Source organism: Struthio camelus, chromosome 3, assembly GCF_040807025.1.
Source record: "Struthio camelus isolate bStrCam1 chromosome 3, bStrCam1.hap1, whole genome shotgun sequence".
NCBI lineage: Eukaryota > Metazoa > Chordata > Aves > Struthioniformes > Struthionidae > Struthio > Struthio camelus.
Window position 1 is genome coordinate 97,111,575 of NC_090944.1, and position 19,808 is coordinate 97,131,382.

At 37.5% G+C, this 19,808-nt stretch overlaps 1 protein-coding gene across 9 annotated transcripts in view; it reads right to left on the bottom strand.

The window, feature by feature from the left end:
• Positions 1-19,808, bottom strand: part of RGS7 (regulator of G protein signaling 7) — a 284,031-nt gene that overhangs the window by 20,197 nt on the left and 244,026 nt on the right. For all 9 annotated transcript variants that reach the window (XM_068939272.1, XM_068939273.1, XM_068939271.1 and 6 more), the window contains 5 exons: positions 9,496-9,570; positions 8,292-8,390; positions 7,483-7,544; positions 5,827-5,937; positions 5,231-5,356 (listed from right to left, as the gene is read on the bottom strand). In XM_068939272.1, the coding sequence (XP_068795373.1) occupies positions 5,231-5,356; positions 5,827-5,937; positions 7,483-7,544; positions 8,292-8,390; positions 9,496-9,570 (473 nt within the window). The remainder of the gene's footprint in view (positions 1-5,230; positions 5,357-5,826; positions 5,938-7,482; positions 7,545-8,291; positions 8,391-9,495; positions 9,571-19,808) is intronic.

Sequence of the window (19,808 nt, forward strand, 5' to 3'; positions counted from 1 at the left end):
CAGGCTGGATTAAAAAGAAAACTTAATGTCTTCTTACCATTCTCCCTCTCCTCTAACTAAAGCTCTGTTATGGTGTAATGAAATGAATAACTTGAGCCAGTAAGCTAAACATAATACTAAGCACTATGATTGAAATGTTTTGTAGGCAACACTGCAAATTTTTAGCAGTGAATGTGGGTTTTTTATTTATTTGTTCTACGGGACGTAATTTGAAGCTTGTGTCTCCACTGTGGAACATTTTTACAGCAACTCGTTTATAAGTCCAAATTAAACACCTCACAGAATCTCAGCTTGCAGTGGGTTGGTCACAGAAACTTCATCCAGAGAAAATGTCTCCAATCTAGCTACCTTCTCAGTCCCTCTCTTATTTTTCCCAGACAACCATAACTCAAAGCCCCGTTTTCCTAAACTTTCCCACACATTATGGAAGCTAACAAATGAGGATCAATGGAAGGGGCAAAGGTTCCAGCAGCAAAAGTCCATCACACAAGATGCCTTGTCATCAGTCCTCCCCTCATTAAAGTAGGAGGCTTTTGCAGCCTGAGCACTGCCTTGCAGGTCATACCTACTGCAAAACTGCGTAATGACTTGGACAGACTTTCAGATAGGCAGGATTGAAAACATGTAGATCTTCAAAGGCTGCAACTCCTACAAAACAACCACTTGGGAATAAACATACAGTCAGTTAGTATATGAACACTAGCTTTTCCAAGAATTCTGCAGCATGCAGACAAAGGGAGGATATGGAGAAGAATTTGGATTTTCTAGAGATGAAAGAAATTAGGTCTCCAGGTGCCACATTTCAGTACGATTCATTTCATTATCTTACTCTGAAAATTCCTTTATGAGTGCTTGGAGAGCTTTGTGATCAAGCACTGTAGTACTAGATCACGCTAAAACTTAAGTCTTGTGAATTTTAAATACTGGTGACTGTTTTTGTAATAGGCAGTGGGAATTTTAAAAATCTGTTATCCAAATCATGTGCTGCTTTATCTATTTGTCCTTTTGTAGTGAACAGAGCACAAAGTGGCCCTTCCGGAAAAGCTGCATGGTAATGAAAGATTACAAGTCATGGCGTGTATGTTAGGCGAATGCAGCATCCATCCTGGGTGTTAGCAAATTGCAGTCATACTGTAATGAAACTACCACGCTTACAGACCTTATTAGACTTTTTCAAGAAGTCTTTACTAAATGGTCAAGCAGGATGAGACTCACTAGGGATGCTTCAGAGTAAGATGGGCTGTCTCGGCTCCCTCTCCCAACAGAAGGATATGTTTTATGCAATTGCTACCTTTCACAACACCCTGGAGAGAATGAAATACAATTAATACCAATTTACAGACAGAGAAAGAGAGTACAGAGAGATAGAGAAGGGAGTTGGACCCTGGTTGCACTCCAGGGTTCATTGTATAGTGCTTAGTTCTAGTTCACGACTCGAGTGGCTTCATCCCTGTTCTGTTTCTTAAGAGAGGCTCCATATCCGCTAAGAATCAGGTTCTTGGCCAGCTTAGATGCTCTCAGTTCAAGTCAATGAAAGAAGAATACTGGGACTATTAACTGCATGAGATAATCACACTTGAATAGAAATGGTGTATCTGGTGGGCTTTATCTCTTGTTTTATATTTCCAGCATTTCTTTCATTAACATGAGGTATAAGACTTCTAATTAACTAATACTGAATCTCTCAGTAGTGTCTGCAGTCCCCTCATGTATCCTATGTATGGCATTTGTTAGCTTGAATTCAGGGTCCCAACTTTCTACCATGCTACTGGTTTGATGGTGCTTGCTGTAAATTTTATCATGATTAGGCCTGCAAAAGGACCAGAGCTGATACATACAGACTTGAAGTTACTTTGTTGCAATGGGAAGGTGTGGATGGAGATAAATCCTTTTCTCAAAGTGGCTGTTAAATCAAAAAAAAAAAAAAACAAAAAAACTAATTGTCACAGTGCAGTTAACTGGTGAGCAAAGAAATATGTGGACTTTCAAATTTAAGGTTTATTTAACAAAAACATTTGAACCCAACATGTCCAAAAAGCTTTCAGTTCCTATCACTGAGATCTATAATGCTTTGACTTCCATGCATCACAGGCTTTACAAATTCTTGCTTTCTAACCTGACCTTACTATGTGAGCCTAACTGTAGATTCATTGCTCCAAAGTTTGAGAATTCATGAACATAATTCTGAGCTTGTGAGACAGCTTTCCTTCAGTTAATCATCATAGAAAGAACTCTTGCAGTGTGAGTTTGTTCTTCTATCTGATCCTTCCCCAGGACAGCCCATAAATTTATATTCACTGTTGCTCAGACATTGTATTTTTTAATACCAATACAATAATCTAGAGAGAGAGACAGAATAGTAGATTGCATGTCAAGGAATCAGCTCCCAACACATTTCTGTAGGGTATTTTTCTGGATCAGTCACTTGCAGTCTGCCTGTGGTTAGTGTTGTAAATAGGATTAGAAGAAAGAGTTAGGGATTATGCGGGTAACAGTCCAGTTGGCAGAGAGACAAATTAATCACAGAAAAAGCACAGAAACCACAGCATACACTAGACTAAATAGGTTCATGTTTGAACAGCTGCTCTGCATAAGGAACTACCAGGGTGTTTTGTAAATAAAAAATTACCTTTCCTTTTTTTTTATTACTCTGATTAAAAAGCTGTCATTTCAGCAGTTACTTGAATTTCTTAATGAAAAACAAATCTACAAAATCTATACCTATCACCGCTGAAGTCATTTATCAACATATAGACACAGCTCAGGCTGTATATCCATGGGAGCAAAGGCAAAAAAGTCAGCTAGAAAAATCATAAAGTCTAGAGTATCTAATATACATTTGTGATGCAAAGTTCACCTTTGAACAAGATTATGGCCAGCAACTCCGAGAAATCCTTCTGTAGCTACTCTGCTAACAATCTTCGATAACACCAGTGAAGTCTGTTCCGTCACTCAGCATTTAGGAATCAAGGTCTTAAAATGCTGAATGCCTCTTGTAAGATGCTACATAAATATAACTCTACTATGCATGGCTATGCTGCACAACTTAGGAGTGAGATCTGGCGTAGAAGAAAAGGAGTTCAGGATTTCTCTCAGTTATAGTATGCACGCAAACAGGATTTTACACTCTTTATGATGTTGGTCAATACTAAACGTCATAGATTAGATTACATCTGACAAGAAGATGGAAAAAAGAGGAAAATTAGGTTGTACATACTTTTATGCTTCATACAGTCTGACTGATCCATAGAAATGTTGTTATCAGTACCCCTAGAATGACTCTAACTGTAGTATGACTTCCTTAGAACAGCGACAACAAAACATACGATTAGACCACAGAATCACAGATCACAGAATGGTTGAGGTTGGAAGGGACCTCTGGAGATCATCTAGTCCAACCGCCCTGCTCAAGCAGCGTCCTCTAGAGCACATTGCCCAGGATCACGTCCAGGCGGGTTTTGAAGATCTCCAGCGAAGGAGACTCCACCACCTCTCTGGGCAACCTGTGCCAGGGCTCAGTCACCCTCACAGGAAAGAAGTTTTTCCTCATGTTCAGATGGAACCTCCTGTGGTTCAGTTTGTGCCCGTTGCCTCTTGTCCTGTCACTTGGCACCATGGAGAAGAGCCTGGCCCCATCCTCCTGACACACTCCCTTCAGATACTTGTACACGTTGATCAGGTCCCCTCTCAGTCTTCTCTTCTCCAGGCTACACAGGCCCAGCTCTCTCTGCCTTTCTTCAGAGGAGACATGCTCCAGTCCCCTCCTCGCCTTTGTAGCCCTCCGCTGGACCCTCTCCAGTAGTGCCGTGTCTCTCTTGTAGTGGGGAGCCCCGAAGTGGACACAGTACTCCAGATGCGGCGTGCCCAGGGCTGAGGAGAGGGGCAGGATCACCTCCCTCCACCTGCTGGCCACACTCTGCCTCATGCAGCCCAGCATACCATTGGCCTTCTTGGCCACAAGGGCACATTGCTGGCTCATGGTCAACGTGTTGTCCACCAGGACTCCTAGGGTCTTCTCGGCAGAGCTGCTTTCCAGCAGGTCAGCCCCCAGCCTGTACTGGGGCAGGGAGTTGGTTATTCCTCCCTAGGGGCAGGACCCTGCACTTGCCTTTGTGGAACTTCAGGAGGCTCCTCTCCGCTCAACTCTCCAGCCTCTCCAGGTCCCTCTGAATGGCAGCACAGCCTTCTGGTGTGTCAGCCACTCCCCCCAGTTTAGTATCAACCATAAACTTGCTGAGGGTGCGCTCTCTGCCTTCAGCCAGGTCATCGATGAACACATTGAACAAGACTGGAGCCAGGAGTGACCCCTGGGGGACACCGCTAGCCACAGGCCTCCAACTAGACTCTGCGCCACTGACCACAACCCTCTGAGCTCTGCCCTCCAGCCAGTTCTCAGTCCTCCTCACTGTCTGCTCATCCAACCCCCACTTCCTGAGTTTACCTAGGAGGATGTGACGGGAGACAGGGCCAAAAGCCTCGCTGAAGTCCAGGTAGACAACATCCGCTGCCCTGCCCTCATCTACCCAGCCAGTCATTGCATCAGAGAAGGCTATCAGAGAAGACTTCCATTTGGTGAATCCATGAACTATATATTTTTTAAATCAGGTAATATTTCTTCCTCACTTAAAAAGAATGTTCATACGTATTTTCTGATGTAAGCTTTATACACATTGGCACCTTTTCATTACACAATTAGTGAGGAATTTGAGAGGTAGATATTACAGTATTTCTATTGTGTGCGATCCACATCAGTAGCAAATTTTTTAATCATCATGGCGGAGATTTTCAAATGGATGAGAGATCCATAAGAGCCTGACCAAGAGTGAGAATCTGTGATTTTTTTCTTCTGAATTCCTTATTTTGTAACAAATTGTCTAATTTTCCTGTCCTCATATTACTGAACTAATATACTGAATACTGAATAAAAGATATCAAATAGGCTTTGAGTTTGTCAGTATTTTAAAGCTGTATAATAAAATCAGTTGAGAAGAAAGCTTTTACAAGAGTACTTTGACCAAAAGTTGGATATGACTGGGAGAATACGCTTCATGTGAACCTCTGTTAACTATAACAATCTCTCTCAGACTGAGCAAGGGTGCCTGCAACAATCTGAGAATAGACTCTGAAGGACAAGACATAGCAAAATTTTTGCAAGCATCAAAAACTAGCAATGGTACCAGACAAAAAACTATCTTAGAAGCTATTAAAAAATAAAGTCTCTCACATTTACCTTAAATTTTCTGAACTGAATTCTGACTCCAGGAATTTAAGAAACTGCTCTCTTCCCACAGGGTCTTTCAAAGCTTCATCCATGCCAAATCCCCATCGCTTTACCCTCTGCTGTCCTGGCTCTTTGCTACAGAAGAAAAAACCCGAAACCCACAATTAGCAATACTTCAATATCCTAATACTTTGTGTTTATAACTCAGATTAAGCCCCGAAGTTCAACCACAGATTTCCCATCTTCCAAGTCACTCATATCTGTGCAGCGTTCAGAGATGAGCAATCAGGTTGTCAGTACTTACATAGCACAAAGGTAATATGCATGCACTTATGTAGAAGATTAAAGACTTATAACTGGGAAATGCTACCAGATTTTAAAAGGTGTCTTTTTTGTTAGTTTACATAGATTTATTAATCCATATCTCTTCCCACACTGTAAAACTGTAAAGCTGGAAAGAAAAAGGAATACGCATTTCCTTCACTGCTTTCCTGCCTCAGTACGATACTGATATACAAAGATATACCTCTATCTGAAATCTTTGTATTTCAAGGAAAGCCTAAGTAATACCGCTTTACCCCAAAAGAAGAAATAAAATTATATACCTTGCCTCCAGTTCCCAGAAAGTAGTGTCATCTGATATCCATGGATTTGAGGGATCAGGGGGCACAAGAAAAGGATCATATTCCAAATACTGCTCTGTATAAGCTAATAAACTAGGAAAACAAAAGCATCAAACATTGTCATGTCAAGGAGCAAGGAAACCTGATCAGCTTACGAAGGCTAACAAGTTACCTTGCATCAAATGAACCATGGTAACCAGTCATGTACACACTCAGAAGTCACCTACAAGCTCAAGCTAAAATAGATTTGCTCATCTCAGTTTAAGAGTGCTTTCAATTGTCTCTGAACCTGTGGACCCATGAACAAAGAGAGGTATTTCAAATCTTTCTTATCAAAATCTGCAATAAAATAAACTACAAACTTCTTTAATACCTCTAAATAGCTTTTCATTAAAGTATATTTAGGGCTCCTGAAGGCACTAACAAATTAAATCAAGCATCCCCTTTCATGCTCATTTGCTTTTATAAAGAGACATGTTTTAAATCCCTACGGTTTTAATTATCGTTTCCTTTAAAATCTGTTCTAAAACACTGCATGCTATTTAAGTCACATTCATTGGCCCTGTGGCTGTAGGGTCGATATGTTTCCCCTTTTTAAATACAGTTAATGTTTTTATAATTTTCCAGTCAAATGGCACTACTAAAAAATCACATCAGTTTTTTCCACAGTCTTCAGTGTTCATAAACTGGTCTGACTGACTTGAACACACTTAAAAATTTGCTTGTGTTCTAGTAATTTTCATCTCCCATGCCCTTATTCTCACTTTCCATCTCTCTTTTTGCCTCATCATCAACATCATTAGCTTTACTGAGAAGTGAGGATAAATATTCATTTTTTGATCCCTATTTATATTTAGTCTGCATTCCATCCTTACTGTCCAGCAAACACAAATTCATAACCTGTTCTCTTTATAAATATATATTTATATGTGCTTTTGTGTGAGTGCATACATACACATCTATAAGCACACACACGTGCACGCACACATATATGAGGGGATGAAGAACCATTTGTGTTTAGTTTCTTTTCCTTTTCTAGCTGTTACGCAGCTTACCTTTCTGCAGTTTTCACTTTAACTTTGTGCTTCTTCATCTGTAACATACCACAGTCCTTTTCTCTTCCTTTTGTAAGCTGTTGTTAGTCTTTCTAAGGGGTGTTTTGTTTGTTATCTAGACCCTTCCTTACACATTTTGGTCTTATTTAGAGACCGAGTCCTAATAGTGTTACAACCCCTGAGCCGAAGTAAGCTCAGAAGCACTTCATGTTCAAGGGCAGAGCTCCTCGCCTAGCCAGCTCTCCTAATCACCTCCCTTGTTCTATCAATGATTGCCCTTTTGAAATACTAAAACAGTAATGCCAGACATATTTCTGTTTAGCCCCCTTGTAAATGTAAGGTGAAACTCATGACCACTTGATCAGAAGTTCCTTCTGCGACTCTTGAATGTATCAGCGAACATATCCAGGAATATCTGGGTCTTCTCTTACCGATAGAAGAACTTCATAGCTCACACTTAAAGTATTATTTCTGTGACACTTGAGCTCCCTTGTCTCTCTTTCTCTGCAGCTATTTTGTACTGACATTTTCCCAATAGCTATCTGTATAATTGAAAAACCAAAAGATGTGACAATACACTTACCTCTCCGCAACTTTTGACATTTTTAATCGATGTCTGTCTAATTGCATTTGCCAGTGCTTAATCTGCATGAAAGGAAAGCAGAGTGTTATGAGTAATTCATTGCTTAACTGTGTTTCCATAACTTTTTTATTAGGGCTGTAATTTAACCTTTATTTATCCTAAGGCACAGAAGAGAGGTATATCTTAGTTATAACAACATTTCAGCATTATAACTCTAAAGTAAACGGAATTTTCTGTCAAACAGAAAACATTTTTCAGAGACAAAAAAGGAGCCTACCTAACATCTTCCCTACAGGTTCATCAAAAGAAATCCAATTAGTATTTTTTTTTTTAGATTTTTAAAGCTACTAATTCTTCAGACATTTACCTCCTCCCAATTCTAACACCCCTGGAGAGATTAATGGAATATGAATGGTAGGTAAATGTGTGAACACATACAACCATATGTATGGGTGAGGTAACCAGTCATACCCCCAGACCTCAAACTGAAGTATTGAAAGGAAGAATGAGTGAGCTATCTACTGCTAAAGGGGCTAATGGGCTTAATTACACAAAGAACCCACCAGCGAGAGTATTTCTAAAGCCTTTAACCGTCTAATTCAAGATACAAAAAGTGTCAGTATTTGTCTCATTAGTTTTAATAGAAGTTACATACCTAAATCCATAATGCCTGAAATGAGAAAAAGATTCACTAAATATTTAAAAGATCTGTTCTGAATATACTTCCCAGTCCTGATAATTTTAGCTTAATACCTGCTTTCCTAAAAAAGTTTGCATAAAAAGTATATGCTCATAGTTATTTTTCAAACCTCTTGCTGCAGTTCGTCTTCCGTGGGTGGCTTAGTCTCTGGTACTGGTGTGTGGGTAGGGCTGTGACTTCGGATGTCGTTTTGTAAGCCATAGACAGACTATGCAAAATATATGAGGAAAAAAGCTGCTTTCAGACAATTCTTTCCATACATACCAATAGTAATTGTTCAGTTTTTGTACACTGTACTCGGGAAGGTAGCCCATATCATCTATTTCTAAAGAAATTGTAAATAAACCATGAACTCAGATAAAATTGCTAAATTTGCTCTTCTATACCACGGTGTAAAATAAAGACTCTCAAAAGGGTCCAATTTCATAATGCAATAGAACACAGGATCTACTTTTATTTTGTCTTTAAATAAACAGCATAGCCAATATGGGAACTGACACTGAAAGGCAGCTACCATAGTAAGTGGAAATGGCTGGTAGGAAAGGAAGAAATAACAGTACCTTTAAAGGTACGCTATTACAACGGATTATGTGGATGACTCCCACATTTGTGATTAGTGCTTGATAAATTCTAATAATTTGGAGTTTTCACTACTTTAAATAAACTAAGCTAAAACTTTATATAAATCCGATTTCCTTTTTAAAACAGATTCTTTCCATAGGTTGACACTAGAATATATATCAAAGTGAATACTTTAAAGTTGGACTTAATCTACATTATTATGATACAGAGGATTTGATTGATAGAAAGTGTTGGTCCCATTTTATTTCTAAATCCTTAGAGAACTTGTACAGTTCATGTCTGGATCCTAATTTAGACAAAGCCTATTTCCTCCACAGCTTCTGGTCATCCATTTGGGGGATATCTATAAACCGGAGACACCCTTTTCATTCAGGACAGCACAGGTACTGCTATTAAAGTTTATATTGCATTTTTCATTTATTTTCCTTAACTACTGATAGAAACATTTTAACATGCTTTATTCAATCTACTGAACAACATGCATAAGGCATGCAAAATGGGTTACATTTCCATAGTCTCTATGTATTTCTCTAAAGCCTTCCTTATGTGACAGCGCTTTACTATTATTAGCAAATTTGTTAATACTAAGTCATTTAAGAGCTTGTGAAACAACAAAATTTGTTCATGTATTTGTTCATTGTAGTGAAAGAACAAATTATTTTAAGAAACTATGGAACTTCACGCTGTAAATTACCCCCACCTCCTGCTTTTTATATAATAGCACTAGTTACCTTTCTCGTTTTATGTGGATTTCTCATTCTTGAAGACTTTTTTATATCCACTTCAGTAGTGTTTACACATCCAGGCTATTAAAAGAAAAAGAAAAGAAAGCACAAGGGTAAAATCTGAGAATGAACTCCAAATGATTTTCACTCAGATACTCCTCTTCAGTTTGTAAAAGTAAGAAAACAGATAACCAGAGGCATATAGTAACTTGATGTCCTCCTGCAATAGTTCCTGGAGAAGATATACTAAATCCAAAATAACACAGCATCTAAGGAAGCATCTCAAGTACCATTCTCAGTAGCTTATTGTACGTAACATTCTTTTACTAATCAATCAGCCTGTTTTGCTGGACCTCGTGATGATTGTTATGACATGTTTTACTGTGTATCTTCTTGCTGAAAGTACTTAGAGTAAAGTATAGAGAAGAAGAAATATCTAAATGCTTACTATAAGAGGCCTTTGCAGCACCTAGTGGTCTAGTTTCAATTAAATTGTTATCAGCAATATTTGGTAATTCAGGGGTGAGTAACTGAAGCCCACGTGCTTGGAGCTCCTGACATCATGAATCCGAAATAAAATAAACTCTCAAGACAACAGAAATAAGTCACATGTTTCTGCCTGGGTTTTTAAGAAGCATGGGTGACCTAATGAGACAAAATAATAGAACTGTGCTATACCCACTTCAGCTGTAAACCCCAGGCTCCCTTCAAAAGCCTCTGCTTCTGGATCACTTTCTTAAAGATGGCCTTTTTTAAAAAATGAGGAAAATAAAATAGTGAAATGGAATTTGCTTCTTCAGAAAAGAAAACTAGGCTTCAACAGCTGCAACAGAAGACTGGCTATCTAAATAGAATGACTCTCCAACACATCGTATTTGGCCTTCAAAGATTCATTCTCACAATCCTATAGCTTCCTAAAGAACACAGATCCCCTAGTGTTTTCTAATTCTCACACCTCTCTGTAAGTATGAATTCTGTGTAGAAAAGTGTTCTTTACCAGTTGCCGCAAGCAACTAAAAGTAAGTGTTAGGCTATCAGGTGAGTTTTTACCAATTGATTTTAGTGGGAGTCGATTTCCCACTGAGAGCTGGAAGTAGGAATTCTACTCTCTAGTGGGAGTAGATCTTTAGTGGGAGTAGATTTTCTTTAGAGGGAGGAGCTACGCTTAGAATTTACTTGCTAGGCAATCCAACTGGACTGATTATCATGCTAATGATACAAGCCATGTCTCCTTAATGTAGTGTAAAACCCTTGATATCTGTGACTGTATAACTTCACAGAAAAAATTTTAAGCCTTTCTTAGACAGGTAGAGTCAAGAAACTAATATATTTCATTAAACAGGCCAATGATACAAAAAAAAAAAAAACAGGTCGATTTTTAGCCACTATGTTCTTTAAATTTACATATAAGCTTTTACTTTAAAGTAACACATTAATGTATACTTTGACCATATTACATTTGCAGCATAAACTGTTCTTCCTTCCTTACCAAGAATAAAAATAGGCACTGATAAAATATCCTTGAGATTTCATCTTACATGTCTATTGAACTAGATTTGGGAAGGCACACTTTGTGCCTGTGAAAAGACAGGCACAGAGTCTTTTAACTCAGAATATCTTTCAACGCTCAAAGAAAAAGGTGGGTTGAAAAATATGAAACTCTGCATGACAGTGAATCTAAAGGCAGAAAGCAATTTCACAGGGCAGTATACTGAGATATAAAGTTAAAAAGAAAACAATGCATCTACTTTGGGATTATGCCAGAAGCTGGCAGTGAAGAAGGTATGGGCTTTTAACAATACCTACAGCCTTTGAATGCAGCAATTCAAACAGTAGCCACACTTACATAAGGCCCAAACAGTTTTTTGGTTCTCAGTTATGGTTTGTTAAAAGCATGTCCTAAAACTCTTCTGAAGACTCTTGTTCCGAAAGACTTCGAGTCCACCAGCATTCAGTTGGTATGAACAGATCTATGATGACGTTGGCCTACTTCAGCGGGGCACCAACTGGCTAAGGCAGACACAGCCCTGGGGTGCAGCTGAGTGGGAGGCAATGGGAAAGCAGTGGCAGGCAGGTACACGCAGGGACAGCCCAGGAAGTTTCAGGGCAAAAGAGAAGACAACGAAAGGACATACCGGTACCCTGACAACATGCGGTAACAGTAGCAGTTTAGGACATAGATGATTAGCATACATAATACTGTTCTTCTAACCTGACTGAGCGTATATCATTGGAAGTACCTAATGGAATTGGGGCCATAACTCATGCTGGCTTCTCAGTCAAAGAAAATCTATTAAGAAGATACTGAATACTGTATGAGATTTATTGTTTCTCTAGTGATGCCACATTTCATCTGTCATTATTTAGGAATAAATATCAAACATCCTTTCAATTAAAATGAAAACAAAAGCTCACATTATTTGAACATTCTGCTAAAATTATTCAGATCTTTGTGGGAAAACCTTTGCTGGACAACATTTAATTATATTCACATGCCCCTATTAACATAATAAGTATGCATTTGGATACAATTACATCCAGCTGTGTTTTCTTGTTGTGTTGCTTTTTTAACTGGACTACCATGGTTCAAATAGTGAGAGTGCCTGTCATAGTGTTCTGCTGCAAGATTCGCATTTAATGTGTAGTATATAATTTGCATACTAATACTGTAAATAGTTTTCAAACAAATTTGCTGGAAGACATGAAACCCTCTCTATGTGAGTAAATAGAATGCTTATTTCTTTCAGGACTAATATTCTGTATGAAAACAGTTCTCCCTCCTATGGAAAGTCTTATGACCTTGAAATTATCATACAGAAATATCATAACCAAGATGGAATTTGGCCCTCTTCTGTTTTGAAATAAGCCTGCTGAAATGTTGTCATATATTCAAAGGAAACTTAACTTCTTTTCATCTATTAGTTAACCTTCCCATATCTCAAAGTATAAATGTCATTATATTAATTTACAGCAGAGAACCTGTCACTCCAATGATGACAAGTTCAGTGCTTGGATAAATGGATGCAACCAAATAATATTAAAGAAGCTTTTACTACATACATGAGATTTTTCTTAATCCCTTCTTCAAATACTGAATAATCATGTAAGTATGAATTCCTAACAGTACTACTTTCTGTTGATGTTCACTAGAAAGCTATATAATAAGAGTCCACCAGGAAACACAACTGAAAGAGGAAGCCTCCCTTGCCTTGCTTCCCCCTGTTGGTTAAGTGGCAGATTTAGATCCTGCAGTTCTTGGGACTTTCAGGCTTGGATCCGACCTGAGTCAATATCAGACAACAACGACCACCTGGGGGTATGTTTAGTTAAAAAAAAGTCCACTTGATATTCATAATCTTTCCCTGATAACAGAGGCAACAGCGAATTAATTAATTAAGCTCTTGTACCAGCGCTAACAGTGAATTAATTTTTGACACCTGTAGTAACTGTTTGGAAGTATTTGCTGTGTACATCAAATGGGAAATGGGATGCTTTAGCCATGGTAGCTTTCTATCCATGTAGTGTGGAATTGCTAACTTTTCAAGTCTGTTTACCGTATACCGTTACACATTCCAAGGGCCCTATATAAACAAAATGGTTTGCATCTTCCCTGTTTGCCATATACACAGTGCTTTTATTGCCTGGCCACGTAGCCAAAAGCAGCTCCTACCTTTTTATGAAAAAAGCTTTGCTATGACATACTTGCAATGCTCATAAATGTGAAATCCTCACCAGAAAGTAAATTCGTTTTCATAATTAAGGCAAGTGAAGTCTTTATTTCTTAAAGAATACAGCTATTTAACTGTAAATCTACTCAACGGCGAATAACCAAAATTCCTGTTGTATTTGAGACAAATAAATCCATGCATGTACGAGAGAATAACCTCATGCATTAGAATAGCTGGGTACTGAATGGTTAGGTCATTACTCTGCAGAAAATAATGATGTGAGGCACAAGAAGTTGAACACGAGTCAGCAGTACGTCCTTGCAGCAATAAAGTTTAACCACAAACTGAGCTGTGTTAATAACAAGCGTAGCCAGCAAGCAAAGGAAGTGTTTTTTTTCTTTCTACTCAGCATCATGAGGCTGTATCCGGAAAGCCGAGAGCAGTTCTGGGCCCCTCAGTCAAAACAAGGAATACATTAAAAATGGAAAAGACCAGTGGACGAACAGTAAGATGATTAGGAGGCTGGAACGTGTGACATTCAAAGAAAGGCTGAAGGAACCGGGTCCTTCTAACCTGCAAAAGTGGGGAGCTAACTGTTGTCTTCCACTGCCTAACAGCAGGTTACAGAGCCAAACTTGTCTCAGAGGCGCACAGTGAAAGGATAAGAGGCAACAGTCAGAAATTGCAGTAAGGACTATGCCAGTTGGACATATGGAAAATATTCTTCACGATAAGAGTAGATAAATACTGGAATAAGTTGCCCGGAGAGACTGTGCAATATCCATCCTTGGCAATTTTCAGAACATGGCTAGACAAGGCCCTGGGAAATCTGACTCTACTTAGCACCGCTCTGAGCAGAAGACAAGACTAGATGACCTCCAGAAGTCTCTCTTAGCCCAAATTTTGGGATGATTTTAGTCTATGATCTTCACATGCTGCAGGAACTGAAATTCAAAAAATCCACACTACAGACTGCTCCAATCACATGTTTACTGCAATGTGAAATTCATCACCCTGCCTTCCCAGCTCAAAACAACAGACCTGAAAGAGAAGAGTGATATTTCCTTCCTATTGCTGCCTGTTTTGTGACAGTCTATGATGTGTTCTCAACCCATAAAGACAAACCTAATGATGACTTAAAGAAAATTACATTTCATAGCTTCATTAGCTAAAAAGACATAGACAATATTTGAAAGAATCACCTCATTTCAATATGTACATACATAAATTCAGGATGCAGTAAAACAGTAAATATTTAGGCTGATTGATTTGCATTCCTTGCACAATGACTTGTCAAGCATTTCAATGGTAATTCACTGTGAAATATATTTGTTATATATGTTTTACAGGTATAGGCTAACTTGCTAAGATTAACTGCAAAAATATTTAATTTCAAGATCTCCAGGTTGAGTGAACTTGTCGCACTATTCCAAATTTAAACATTGCAGTTTAAATAATGTACCTAGATACAAACATGGAAGATCTTGGGTTCCAAGTGGAAAAGGTAAAAAAGAGAGTAGAACAAGTCAAACACACACAAATGTAAAAGAGAAGGCACAGATTGGAAGATATCTTTTTCATTATCTGTAATAGCAGACTATCACAAATACATTAAGATTAAAACTTGAAATTTCCTAGAGTGTTGCTTCCTGCACCAATCTATTTTGCTATTTCCATCATTTTTGCTGTTTCTGTCATTTTGCTAGGGGGTCTTCTAACCCTGAACAGTCAGTATTCATATTACTCACTTCTAAATGAATGATAAGCAGAATACCAGTGCTCATTTCACTTGTAGTTTTTATATGCCAATATATTTATGTATACTGTACATAGTGAAATATCAAAGGAAAGTAAGAGGATGAAAGATTATAAAACAAGAAATGAGGTAAAGAAAAAAATGCCAGTGGTGCTCAGCTAAAAAAAACAAAGGAGTTATTAGTTGGAGGAATACACTACTTGACTCTGACTCCGTGGGAAAGTTTATTCTTCTCAGACAAAGTCCAGCAACAAAGGAGGTATTAAAATCCTATATTGAATGAGTTGTCAGCAATGGCTAGAAATGAGTCTCTCACAGAGAAAAACACAGACTATATTCTCCTGCAATGCAGTAATCTTTCATTATATGTAAGTTATTGGAGTGGGTAGGGCCTGCCAAGGCTTTTAAGTAAAGGTTTAGGTATAGATTATTTGGCTCTTTTGTTTTTTACCTCATCTTACTGTATGTTATGTGCTTTGGGGGTCAAAAAGTAAAAAGGCTTTGCTTTGAAAGAGCTGCAGCCTTAATTACTTTGCTAACGTGAAAGAAAGTTTCAGAGAAACATTATAAGCATGCTGAATACAAGTGGTTAACCCTTTTAACAGGATTTGGAAAGCCTGGCTGTTATCATAGGGTCCAGTCAAAGCAGAGATGAACACTTCCAACCTTTGAAAAAGTTTCAGAAAATTGTTTTCCTGGTAGTTATCTGATAGGCCCTGGAAGTTGTTTAAAGGCTACCTCACTCTATAACCATTCTATCAATCAACCTTAATTAAGTGATGAAAAACATCTAGTCGCCACAGTTGCCAGAACCTGCAGAACGTGTATTGCTTCCGCTACAGTGAGTAGCCTCTGTTTGCCTCTACCAGAGCACTGAAGAAAACAGAGCCCAACACAGTGATTACAGGAACTGGGCTACAGAAACATACAGCCAAAGAGAATCCCTTCCTCTGGGTTGGAAAAAAATATTGTTACATGGCACTTCATCATTGGTTTAATTTACAATTAACTAGGTGTACCTAATTTGAAACACTCTTACAGATTTTATTAACCTCGCCAAAACTCTACGGTTTAATTACAATTTCCATATGGCGTAGCAGTTCTTCAAAAAAAACATTGAGAAGTCAAAGTGTGTCAGTGTTGGGACTTCTGTTGACAACATCTCTAGTTCCAAAATCCCCAATAAATTAGCAGACACGCTTGAAGAAATAGGAACAATCCTAAGGTGAACTTAATTATTAGGATACAAGTGATGGACACCCTAAAAAAAAAAAAGCAACTATTCTCCCAACTGTCACAAAGCCAGTGTCATCCAAAAATTACAAATCCCGAATTAAGTTGAGCATGTATACCCACCAGAAGGTCCACATATTTAATGATTATGGGCTTTGTTCTCCTGATGCAACTGATGATACCAGATAGTTTTGTTCTTCCCTGATACTAGTAGCACCTTAAGTTTTACAAAAGTATCAAGAGCCATTGTATAATAGTGTTATTATAATGGAATTAATTAATTATAATGGAATTATTTATTATATAAGGAGTGATCAGCACCGGGTTTTCTTCTCTCTGCCTGCCTTTTCAAGAGTATGTATTGCTGTCACACTTTCCTTCTTCTTTTTTTTTTTTAGTAGTATCATGTTCCTGACTTCTGCACAATTACTTTTAGCAGAGATGACACTCTAGAAACACCACTGTTTGATTCAGGTATATAACTTACACACAAGCATAGGGATTCAGCTTTAGTTACCTGGCGTGAAGATAACTTCAGAGCTTTTATGGAGGTACCACTTGCATTATAGCTTTATTAAAAAGCAAACACAGAAAGACAAATATTTTGGATGACAGTCTGTTATGGCCATGGTAACTTCACATATAACTTGTAGTAAGTTTGATGATGACTATAGATACAGACACTATCAAGTTCTTTCATCTCCCTAGAACTCCAGAACAAACTTCTCTAAAAACAGCTCATAATTTTTCTAGTTTTTCCTATGGACTATCTCTTCTGTTATAAATTAGTTCATCTGGGAAGTACAGCTATACCTTCCAATTAACATCTATTAATCATAGTTGATTAGGAAGCAAAGCTCAAGCTAATTTTCAGATATAAATTTCTTTGGCAGGATGTTTCAGATTTCATTCCTATATGCCTCAAGTTTTATGCCTTGCAAATTTGGCACATAATTAGGAAAAAATTACTGGAACCTACTTGATTTTCTAAACCACTAGACATTTCCCCTAGTTTCTTCAGCCTTTTTATTGTTTACCTTAAAATAGAGGTATTATTCTACTAAATAGAATCTTTATGGAACAGCAGACAAGGTAAATCACTACAGTGTGTGGATTTAGTGTGACACTGAAAAAAGTGAATGCAATTTGGAAATGGACTTGCATAGACCAGCCTCAAATTTGTTTATATTCTCTAATATGGATCTATTTTTATAATATTTAATACATCTGACAAGATGCTGCAAATATCCCTGAAAATGATGATCTACAATCAGGTAATATTATTGAAACAAATTAGCCTTACACAGCTTAATTGCTAATACTTGTCTACATCAGCTGATAAAGATGTACAACCTGTTGGCTTTTAATAATGTAAGTACAAGTCTTCATTTTTTCTTATCTATTTATTGAACTTGTACTCTAGGCTCAGGAATATTCAATGTCAAATCTTAGCGAACTGATTGCTACAAAGGAAGGGATCATCTTGGTAAGAATTAATAAAGGCTTTATTAGGATTAAGTGTTCTCTCCTGTTGGTTTTAGTAGAGAATTAGGCATGCAGCATAGAACGAATTCAAATGCTTAATACATGTCTTCATTAGCTAATTTCATTGACTCATTAAAGAACAGAGATAAATAATATATAGTTCCAGACTTATTTACTAAATTGAAATGAATGAGCAATAAACTTGATTGTCTCATCCACTTCAAATATACTGTTGCAAAAATAATGAATTCTTGATAAACTATAGATGAAGGTATAAGCATTTAAGTGTAAGTTAAACCCACTGTAGAGAGCTGCTCCTGAAGGGCAGACTACGTACTATTTGAACTATTTAGTAAAATCAATACATGCTTTATTCCAGGACTTCTTTGAAGATCTCTGGCTATTAAAATTGCAGGAGGTCCCCTGTTGTTCTGCAACATAGATTTAAACAAAATATGGTAGGGAGTGCAATCAATGTATAGAAGCTCAACTACAAGTTATCAAGTTGTTTCTCCTGTTCGGACAAGAAAAATGAAATGCAATGACCATCAGATGAAGGACAGACATTTGATCAATTAGTTTTATCAAACTTCAATTATGTTTGCAGTACAGTTAAACTCACTCAGGTCTCTTGATGGAGAATATCACTTAGCATGGAACTTAGGATCACTTAATGCTTCAAAGTTCTTTACCACCTTTCCAAAAAAAAGGAACCTAAGCTGTACTAGTCTACACATATTTGTCTTTTCATCTTTTCCCCAAGTGTATCAGACACACAAGGAATTCAAGCGGCTGTGCAAAATAAGGACCTACTTTGAACAGTAAGAGAAAATAAAACTACACAGACATTTTCAAGAAATTTAGTACTAATTAATTAAATCATAAAATTAATCCATATGAAATAGAGTGCCTTAAATCTCAGCTGGGATTCTCACATTCTCACTTCCTTGCCTGTTAAGGACAGATCTAGTGCAAAGCTGGACTTTCACATTAAGAGAATGGGCTTTTATCATGGTGTTTTTGAATTTTTGATTTTGACTGGTCCATGTGTCAGAGAAATGTATAGCACCAAATTCATATGATAAGGATTTTAAAATTCAATTTTTGAGACTTACATATGTAAAACTAGAAGCAGCACTAAAAAATATACTACTGCATCAGCAGTGAAGTGATGGACGTAATTCTTTTTGAAAGTTAACTTACTTTCTAATTGTTCTTAATTTAAAATAGATTATTTTAGTTGTAATGACTGGTTTTCAGAACCAGAAATGAGCTATGACTGAAAAAGCTGTGACTGAATAGTATTAATTTTAATTAAGGCTGTATGAATGTGATTTTTGTGATCGAGTATTTGCAACACTGGTACATAAGGAAGCCTGTTAAATCTAGCTGGTTTGCTACCTCTATGCTCAATACTCATCGTCATTATTACTTTCTCAATTTTTTTCACCCCTTCAAAAGCAGAGATCTGCAGTTTTACTGACTCCATACAGACAGATTTAGGTTTTCACCTAAAAGATAACTTTTAACAAAAGGAAAGTCTGACCAATCTTTCTGAAAATGATGAAGGGGAATACAGGTGACATTTAGAAATTAATTGTCTGCCTCTGACTTATGAGAAAATCCTTGGCATAATGCTTTGGATGAAAGCAGCAAACTTAACTCACACAGAAACAAAATTCAGTGTATAAGCATTGTAAATATTCTAGAACTTCCTTATCTTTACTTCTTCAGCTTCTTTGTCTATTTGCGACCTGAATTGGTGCTTAATAAAACGCAAGAATCTCCTCTCATTTTTCAGTGTCCTTCTATCATCTCATCAATTAGCCATTTGACAGTTTCTCACTTCTTCATAATCCTCCATCTTCACTTGAGCATTTTCAGTTTGTTGCACTGTTGGAGAAAAAGAAGAGCTTTCTCTTTCCCCACCCATCCTACCCCTACTCAGGTATCATAGTGAATTAAAATGCTAAATAATGTAAGTACAAATTCTTCCTTAAAGGCCTTACTTAGCAGGCTAACTATAAGGCTTATAAATACCTGTCTCAAACAGATGCGAGTATGGATCAGAAATGCTAAACCATTTTTCTGAAAATGACACATTGCACAAGGCTTTGTTTCATTACCCGTAGTCCAATTATCTGAGATGACTGCCGATAGCTGCACCGGCTGCTTTC